General features: G+C 42.0%; 1 protein-coding gene across 1 annotated transcript in view; it reads right to left on the reverse strand.

Moving 5' to 3' along the window:
* LOC126980405 (uncharacterized) overlaps positions 1-10,000 on the reverse strand; it is a 42,082-nt gene that overhangs the window by 9,468 nt on the left and 22,614 nt on the right. Inside the window, exons 2-5 of the mRNA XM_050830317.1 lie at positions 9,551-9,925; positions 6,658-6,824; positions 6,169-6,270; positions 2,294-2,402 (exon numbers count right to left, since the gene is read on the reverse strand). Of these exons, the coding sequence (XP_050686274.1) occupies positions 2,294-2,402; positions 6,169-6,270; positions 6,658-6,824; positions 9,551-9,668 (496 nt within the window). The 5' untranslated portion in view covers positions 9,669-9,925. The remainder of the gene's footprint in view (positions 1-2,293; positions 2,403-6,168; positions 6,271-6,657; positions 6,825-9,550; positions 9,926-10,000) is intronic.

Here is a 10,000-nt window from a genome sequence, read left to right on the forward strand (position 1 = left end):
AGAGAGAGTCCAACACGCGCCGTAACTTTACCCATTTATTCTTTTTTCTCTCTTTCTTTACAGTAAAAGCGAGAATAAGAATTTTAACTTGCCTGGAACAACAAGGAGAGGAAAAAGAAAGACGGTCAATAAATAAACGACACTTGTCTAAGAACAGCAACGAGGCGAAATAGATAACAAGAAGAATGCAATGAATCATAGGTAAAAGAAAAGGAGAAAAGAAGAAATAAGAAAATGTATGTGATAAAGTTGAACATGTGGTAAAAGAAAGAGAAAATAGATGATAAGTTAAATGCAAGTCATAGATAAAAGAATGAAAGCAGAAAAAAAAGCAGAAAAGGTGAAAAATCAAATCAATACAAAACGATAAAAAAATGGTCCTTTGGCACAAATATGAAAAGGGACAAATATAACATTTTTTTATAAAGATTTAACTAAGACAGTGATGATACTTTTTTGAGCATATGTACATCAATATTTTTTTTTAGACCTATCATATATTTTGCATGAAACAAATATTACAGCCCTTTGACTAAACTAAGACAGTACTTTTTTCAGCATATGCGCTTCAATATTTGCAATAGGACATTCATTAAATACAAACTAAACTAAAGGGCCAAAGGAGATAGAAACAAACGTCACCTGAAAATATAACAAAAAAATACAACTAAAAACAACAGCAGAAACTTTATCTTTGGGATGATTAACAATTTACTCCAGTCCCCAGGAGGTAAAAAAGAAAAAAAAAAGTACCAAGTTTATTTGTTCGTAATATCAGTTTCCTCAGGTTGGGACGGAAGGTGAAGGGGACGGGAAGGGAAGGGAAGGGAATATAAGGAAAGGGAACTGTGAGATAGATGGTATGAAGGTAAGATAGAGGAAAGATAAGGAAAGGAGAGTGTGAGAAAGAAGGTAGGAAGGTGAAGGAAAGGAAAGATAAGGAAAGGAAACTGTCAGATAGAAGGTAGGAAGGTGAGGGAGAGGAAAGATAAGGAAAGGAAACTGTCAGATAGAAGGTAGGAAGGTGAGGGAGAGGAAAGATAAGGAAAGGAAACTGTCAGATAGAAGGTAGGAAGGTGAGGGAGAGGAAAGATAAGGAAAGGAAACTGTGATAGAGAGAAGGAGGAAAGTGAAGGGAAGGGAAGATAAGCTAAGAAAAGTCTGGGAAAGGGAAGTTGAGGGGAAGGCAAGGGAAGGAAGGCAAGAAAAGAGTGGTAGAAACTGGAGAGATGGAAGGAAGGTGAGAAGGAAAGGGAAGATCAAGAAAGGAAAGGGTGGGAGCGAGGCAATGGCGGTTTAAGGAAAGGTAAGGAAAGTGTGGGAGAGTGAAGGAAATGTAAGGAAAGTGTGTGGGGGAAAGTGGAAGGCAGGTGAAGGGATGGAAATGTAAGGCATGATAAGGCAATGAAAATGTGGGAAAGAGGGAAGGAAAGTGAGGGGAAAGTAGCAAGGGACGGGAAGATAAGGTAAGGAAGCCGTGACAGGGAAGGAAAGTGAGGGGAAAGTAGCAAGGGAAGGGAAGATGAGGTAAAGAAGGCGTTGCAGAGGGAAGGAAAGTGAGGGGAAAGTAGCAAGGGAAGGGAAGATGAGGTAAGGAAGCCGTGACAGGGAAGGAAAGTGAGGGGAAAGTAGCAAGGGAAGGGAAGATAAGGTAAGGAAGCCGTGACAGGGAAGGAAAGTGAGGGGAAAGTAGCAAGGGAAGGGAAGATGAGGTAAGGAAGACGTGACAGGGAAGGAAAGTGAGGGGAAAGTATCAAGGGAAGGGAAGATGAGGTAAGGAAGACGTGACAGGGAAGGAAAGTGAGGGGAAAGTAGCAAGGGAAGGGAAGATGAGGTAAGGAAGCCGTGACAGGGGGAAGGAAAGTGAGGGGAAAGTATCAAGGGAAGGGAAGATGAGGTAAGGAAGCCGTGACAGGGAAGGAAAGTGAGGGGAAAGTATCAAGGGAAGGGAAGATGATGTAAGGAAGACGTGACAGGGAAGGAAAGGAATGGAGGTGTGGAAGAGAGTAAAGAAGAAGGGAAGGTGAAAGTATGGGACGATAAAGCAATGGAGGTGTGGAAGAGAGGAAAGAAGAGAGGAAGAGGAGGGAAGTAAGAGGGAAGAGAGAATGTAAAGTTCAAGCTGTTTAACGTTAAAGGGGGACTGTGCAACTACTACTACTACTACTACTACTACTACTACTACATAAAAGATACCTCCACCCATGCTTATTTTCCCGACACATAATCATGGAGGGCTTCTACTACTACTACTACTACTACTACTACTACTACTACTACTACTACTACTCACCCATCACGTGCAGAGTCGTGAGTATGCTGACAGGTGGGTGAGACGACACCTGACATTCGTACACTCCATCGTCCCTCACCTGAACGTACTGTAGGTGAAGCTGCCAGTCCTGAGAGAGAGAGAGAGAGAGAGAGAGAGAGAGAGAGAGAGAGTAGGAAAGTCAAGAAAAAAAGAGGGAGCAGGAGAAAAAATAGATTAATGATATAAATACTAGTTGACAGCTACACACACACACACACACACACACACACACACACACACACACACACACACACACTCAAGAGATAAATACATACATTCATAGACGGAAAGAGGCTTATAATAGATTAAAGTCTCTCTCTCTCTCTCTCTCTCTCTCTCTCTCTCTCTCTCTCTCTCTCTCTCTCTCTCTCTCTCTCTCTCTCTCTCTCTCAAAATGAAGATGAAACACTATTGCATCTACACCGAGTGGAATCTGGACTCGGAAATTGACGATCGAAACCTCTTATGTACAATTGGATCCTATTTTTCCGGCATAAAGCAAATGAAGGAGGAAGAAGAGAAGGAGAATAAGGAGCAAGAGGAGGAGGAGAAGGAGGAGGAGGAGGAAGGGATTTAAAGTAGAGGATCCAGGTGTTGCATTAAGGGATTTGGAAGTTAAAGTTGCGCTTATCCACTTAATCCACTTTGCAGGTAAACGAACGCAGGTGTGAAGGAGGTAACTATAGGGGCCTCGATCCTAAAGGTTACATGAATCTGATCGCCCAACAAAGGGGTTGAATACTCTTTGGCAGTTTTGTTTTATTTTTTGTTTTTGAATTCTATTTTTTTCCGTAGATTCAGTGGTTTTTATTATTGGGTTTATATATTTTTTGTTTCATAGTTGGTTTATTTTTTATTATTTTTTATTCGTGTTAAATTTCTTGTCCTGGTTTTTGTGGGTTTCGTGATTAATGTTATTGGGTTTCCATTTTTTGTTTTGTATTTTTTTTCTTCATTTAGTTGACAAATCGACTTTTATCCCGTTATCTGTACTTCCCTTCCTCCCTTCCTTTCTTTTCCTCCTTTCTTTATTTTCCTTTCCTCTACCCTTTCTTCCTCCCTCTTTCCCATCAATCGTTCTTAATATTTTTCCTCTCGTCGCTGCTTTTAAATTAACTGAACCAATCCCTTGTCATTCACTTCCCTTCCTTCCTTTCTTTCCCTCCTTTCTTTATTTTCCTTCCCCCTTCACCCTTCCTTCCTCCCTCTTCCCCATCAATCCTTCTATATTTTTTTCCTCTCGTCACTGCTTTTAAATTAACTGAACCATTCCCTTGTCATTCATTTACTCCGACCTCTCTTCCTTCCTTTCTCTTTATTTTCCTTCCTTTATCATTTATTCTTCCCCTCTTCCATCACCCTCTTTCATTTCCTCTTCCTCCCCCTTTCTATTCGTCAGACCGTTTTCTCTCCCTTTCTTTTCCTTCCACCTCTCTCTTCCGTCTGTGCCCATTCTTTTTTTTTCCCTCCGTTCTTTTCCTTCACCTCTTCTTTCTCTCATTTTTCCTTCTTCCACGCTCCGTCTCTATCCCTTTCTTCCTTCGCTTCCTCTTCCTCTGTTTCTCTTTCCAGTCTCCTCTATCCCTTTCCTCCCCATCTTCCTCTTATTTCTCTCCCTCTCTCTTCACTCTTATCTCCCTTTTTATTCTCGCCTTCCTCCCTTCATACTCTCCCTCCCTTTCTCTTATCTCCCTTTCCTGTCTCTCCCTCCCTTCCCTTATCTTCCCTCCGATAATTCAACTCTCCTACCCGTCTCAAACGTGTGTTTCCTCCAGTCAGAGAGAGAGAGAGAGAGAGAGAGAGAGAGAGAGAGAGAGAGAGAGAAAAGGGAGATCAAGGTTAGTTTCTTTACTCTAATTTGAAATCCTTCCCTCATGACTTTTAATACAACTCTTTGATCCTCCTCCTCCTCCTCCTCCTTTTGTTTTCGCCGTTCTTCCTCTTTCCTCCTCCTAACTTTACACTTCCTCCCTTTCCTTCCTCCCAGTCATTCTTCCTCCACCCTTCCTCCCTTTCCTCTCTCCTCCCCTCTCTTTTTTTTCTTTCCTGCCTTCTTTCTTTTTCTCTTCCTTTTCTTTCCTCCAATCCGACGCAACATTTCTCTTTCCTTGCTTTATTCTCCTCCGTTTTTCTTCTGTTTCTTCATTCCTCCTTTCTTCCTCCTCCTCCTCCTTCACCTCGCCTTCTTCTCTTCCTCTTTCTTTTCCAAGCCAACTTTTTTACATCCCTCGAGTTCCTTCATTCTTTTACTTTATTCTTCTTTTCTCCTTTATTTCTCTCTTCCTCTTACTCCTCTTCCTCTTCCCTTTCCTGTTCTCTCCTCCCACTTTCCTCTTCCCCCTTCTTCCTCCCCTCTTAACTTTCCTCTACTATTCTTCCTTCACCATTCTTTCTCCTTTACTTCTCTTCCTTCCTTCATTCCTCTTTCTTCATCCTCCTCCTCTTCACCCTCTCTCCTCTTCCTCCTCTTACCCGACCTCTTGACATTTACTTTTCCTTCACTAATCCTCTCTCCTCCATTCTCCTAGATCCTCTTCTCACTTTATTCATCTCCTCCTCTTCTTCCTTCTGCCCCCTCTCCTCTTCCTCTCCCTCTTCTTTCCATCCTTCAATCGTTTTCCTCCCTTTTTTTTCTCTCCCTTTCGTTCCTCCCCTCTTCCTCTTTCATCTCTCCCCTCCCAATATCCCTCTTCCTCTTTCTCCTCTTCCTCTTTCTCTACCTCTTTCCCTCCCACTAACATTACTGAACCTTGCCCACAGAAAAATAGGGTGAGAGAGGAGAAGGGGAAAGGGGGAGAGGGGAGATGAGGGGAAGGGGAAGGGAGAGAAAAGGGGGGTGTTAGGGGGGTCAACATCTCCCCTTAAGCATCCCTGGGGCCTGTTTCGGCGGGGGGCGGGGCAGCCATTAAGAGAGAGAGAGAGAGAGAGAGAGAGAGAGAGAGAGAGAGAGAGAGAGAGAGAGAGAGAGAGAGAGAGAGAGAGAGAGACTATATATAAAAAAAAAAGAGTTATCTAGACTAATCCAATTTATTAAACGCTGGGGATGTGTAATTGTACCAGCGAATAATGGGCCTGAAATATATATGTAATTGTTTGCACGAGTGAACAGATGAACGAGTGAATGATTTAATTAAAAGAAATATATAAACGTGATTAAAACAAGGAAAATAAATGAGCTATATTACGTGTTTTCTCATTACGATTCGTTGATTCTTACTGATATTAGATTGGAAACGATAGCACACTCTCTCTCTCTCTCTCTCTCTCTCTCTCTCTCTCTCTCCCCCCTAAAATTAATGCGTATTTCTAATCGAGGAGGTGGAGGAACAGGAGGAGGAAGAAATATGAATGATAATAATGATAATAAAATGTTTGAAAAAAGTGAGGACAAAAAAGACACAGCAAACAAACAAACAAACAAACAAAGCAATCAACACAAAATAATGGAATAGAAAACAACAACAAAAAAATGCTGAAATAACAACAACAGAAAGAAAAGATCACACACACACACACGCACACACACACACACACACACACACAGACACACACACACACACACACACACACACACACACAGACCCCAGCATACACACACACGCACACAGAACCCTCATCCCCCCCCCCCCCACACACACACAGCCCCCTTCCCCCACCCACACACAGCCCCCTTCCCCCCACACCCGACCCCCCTCCCCCACCCAACCCCCCCACACCCAACCCCCCTCCCCCCACACATAACCCCCTTCCCCACACACACAACTCCGTTCCCCCCACACCCAACCCCCCTTCCCCCCCACACCCAACCCACAACCCCCCTCCCCCCCTCCCCCCCTTACACACACCTGGCTTACCTGTTCCTGCTTCACATATCGCACCTGGAACCTCTGATCACTGCTGTAGGCGAGAGAACCGACCGTGAGCAGGTGATAGTCCCGCCGTCTGATCCACGACACCTGGGAGAGAGAGAGAGAGAGAGAGAGAGAGAGAGAGAGAGAGAGAGAGAGAGAGAGAGATGAAGAGGGAGGTTAATTGATATATCGTGTCAGTTTGTGTGTGTGTGTGTGTGTGTGTGTGTGTGTGTGTGTGTGTGTGTGTGTGTGTGTGTGTGTGTGTGTGTGTGTGTACTGAATAAGCGTGAATGTGTAAAAAAAAAAAGTAGTGAAAAGAAGTCAGATTTCGTATTCATCAATTTAAATTTTGATCGTGTCTAAGCTTTTCATACTACTACTACTACTACTACTACTACTACTACTACTACCACCACTACTACTACTACACTCTTTATCACCACCACCACCACCACCACCTCCACCAGCAACACCAGCACCAGCACCACTCACAGTATTTTCTCCAATGTTATGGGCCACACAATGCAGGACCGCTGTAGTGCCGACTTGCGCCTTCTGTTCCGTGTTGTTCTGGCTCTTGAAGGCGAGCGGGGAGAAGTGGAACACCGCCCTCTCCTCCTGCATTGGGGTGTGGGGGTGAGGGATGTACCGCGGGAAGTCTGTGGGGGCGAGAAAGCGTGGGAAGAAAATTGGGGTGTTAGTGAATGGGTTATAAGTACCGTGTTTTCTGGTGTATCTATTCTTGTTTTCTTATATGTGAGTTTGAGTTCGTAGTTTAGGGAAGGTAGTGATGTTAAAAGAAGTTCCGATCTATTATTATTATTTTTTTTTACAGCAGAGGAGACACTTCAAGGGCGTAAAAAAAAAGAAAATAATGAAAAAAAGCCCGCTACTCTCTTACCATCTTACTTTACATGTTCCAGAAAGAGAGCGATATAAAAATGGTTCCGAATTCCTTTTTCTTATTGATTTTAAGGAAGATAGTGACAAAAATGTTCCGATTATTACTTACTTTACATGTTCCAGAAAAAAGAGCGATATAAAAATGGTTCCGAATTCCTTTTTCTTATTGATTTTAAGGAAGATAGTGACAAAAATGTTCCGATCATTGCTTACTTTACATGTTCGAGAAAAAAAGATATATAAAAAAAAAATTCGTTCTTTTTTTCTTATTAATTTTAAAAAGAAGATAGCGACAAAAATGTTCCGATCATTGCTTACTTTACATGTTCGAGAAAAAGAACGCTATACAAAAGGCAAGATAGGTAGTGATGTAAGAACGTGTAATAATTATCTACTTTTCACATTTTAGGGACGAGACCGATGTGAAAAAAAAAGTTCCAGTTATCTCTTACAGTACGCTTTTAGGGCAGATAGCGGTGTCAATTAAAGAAAGTTCTGAACATTTCTTTACGCTTCAGGTACAGAGCGATGTTAAAAAAAAGTAGTTCCAATCATATTCGTCACCTTCGTAAACAAACCGCCTAAGTCATTATTTTCTACTTTACAGAAAATCAGAAAAGAACTGTCATCATCTCACTTGGCTTAAGGCTTAGGCAGAAATGAACAGGCCAATTCTAGAACACTCAAACCCTGAATGACAAAGGCAACTATACAAAAATGTTGAAAAATTGATGTAGACAAAAACCTGGAAATCGCCGAAAAATGACTTAGGCAATTATTTTATGAGGGTGACGATATTACTTTAAACGTTTGAATGAGAGATAGCCATGTAAAAAAGTTCAAATAATTTCTCGGTTTACACATTTAGGGAAGAGGACAGTGTAAAGAAAAACTCCAAGCGCTTCTGTATACTTTTTTAACACCTCGAAAAGTAACACTCGGGCAAAGTCAAGCCTCGTCAACATTACCTTAAAAATTGGATCGTTCTGAGGGATGTTTTTTTTGTTTTAGTCTGTCGTTGCTTTCGTTAGTGCATAGAAAACGGAGATTATTTGGTGTTGATAAGGATATACGAGAGAGAGAGAGAGAGAGAGAGAGAGAATAACGTCCACAATATATTTTTGCCCTCCCTCGCTCATTTGCTTCCCCCTGTAAGCCTTCCTCCTTCTCCTCCTCCTCCTCCTCCTCCTCCTCCTGCTCCTGCTCCTGCTCCTCCTCCTCCTCCTCCTCTGCCTTTTCTTCCTTTCTATCAAGACCTCTCATCATCATCTTTGACACTACTTCCTAAGGCATCAAAGAGAGGGCTCTGATCCTCTTATATACAAAACCCCCCACCTCTCTCTCTCTCTCTCTCTCTCTCTCTCTCTCTCTCTCTCTCTCTCTCTCTCTCTCTCTCCTAGTCTGGACTGTTTCTCTCCTCTTCTTCTCCTCCTCCTCCTCCTCCTCCTCCTCGTCCTCCTCCTCCTCAGTGCATTGCCTAACCTACTCAGGGTCAGAAGTGAGAGCTGATTGGGTCGGAGGCATTACAAGACACCCAATCAGTCGGCCGAGAGAGAGAGAGAGAGAGAGAGAGAGAGAGAGAAAATAATGTGCTGGGGATTTAGTGGAAAACACGGAGGAAATTACGAAATAAATCAGGTAGGACGATGTTTCCGGTGCGTTATTACAGGTGTGGTGAGGAGAGAGAGAGAGAGAGAGAGAGAGAGAGAGAGAGAGAGAGAGAGAGAGAGAGAGAGAGAGAGAGAGAGAGAGAGAGAGATTCTAACCTTTACCCTTCTTTTTAAAATGTGACCTAAACAATTTTTTTTCATAATCGTGAATAAAGAAAAAAAATAATGGTAATAATAATAGTAATAACAGAGTTTACGATAGTTTGTGCGTACGATAGTTTGTGCGTACGATAGTTTGTTTATTCGCAGCAACACAACAACAACCCTCCTGATAACGCAGACAATATTTTCGTAAACAATATTTTCGCGTTCGCCGCAATGCATCATCGCCAGACAGGTAAATTTTGCGGACAGGTAAATTTCGCGAACAATTTGCTGAAAAGAGAAAATTTATTGCCTGGGGAGCCGAGTGGGTTTATCTTTATATATAAACAAGAGAGAGAGAGAGAGAGAGAGAGAGAGAGAGAGAGAGAGAGAGAGAGAGAGAGAGAGAGAGAGAGAGAGAGAGAGAGAGAATGCAAGTTCTTTCGCTTTTTGTTGAATTCTTTTCTCTTCATCGAATTTTCAGACTTGGTTTCATCTGCGTGAAGTTCGTAAGCGATAAAGTTTGAAGAAAAGTTGGAATAGAAAAAAAAAACTTCCTTTCCGATTTTCAACTACTTTCTGTTTTTACTCTTATTAGTGAGAGAGAGAGAGAGAGAGAGAGAGAGAGAGAGAGAGAGAGAGAGAGAGAGAGAGAGAGAGAGAGATTAATATATTTTCAATTTATCCATCATAATTAATTCATATTGAAAACTAATTAATAAACTCACCTGGAGATGGATCACCTTGCACGTGGCTGCTTGGGAAGGTGAGGAGGAGGAGGAGGAGGATGGAGGAGTGGAGGAGAGATAAGGAGGAGGAGGAGGAGGAGTAGAAAAAGTAAGTCATTTTCTCAACACCTCGAAGTTAACCTTTTCTCTCTCTTTTTCTATTTTTTTCTCTTCTCTTTGAGTCTTCGCCGAGTTGTCCTTTTTTTCACGTGTTATTGTCTCTTAATTAACTCCTTATGTACTTTTGTCTTTGTCCTCTTTTATGCGTCAGTTTATTCACTTTCGTTATACTTCACTTTGCTTATTGTCCTGTGAAGGTGCATCTCTCTTTTGGCTTCTTTTTTATTTTCTTTCCTGTTTTCTTTCTTCTTGTCCCTGAAAAAAAAAGAAAGGGGAGTCTTATTAATTTGTTTTGTATATTATTAACGTACACACACACACACACACACA

Source organism: Eriocheir sinensis, chromosome 44 (genome assembly GCF_024679095.1).
Source record: "Eriocheir sinensis breed Jianghai 21 chromosome 44, ASM2467909v1, whole genome shotgun sequence".
Classification (NCBI taxonomy): Eukaryota; Metazoa; Arthropoda; class Malacostraca; order Decapoda; family Varunidae; genus Eriocheir; species Eriocheir sinensis.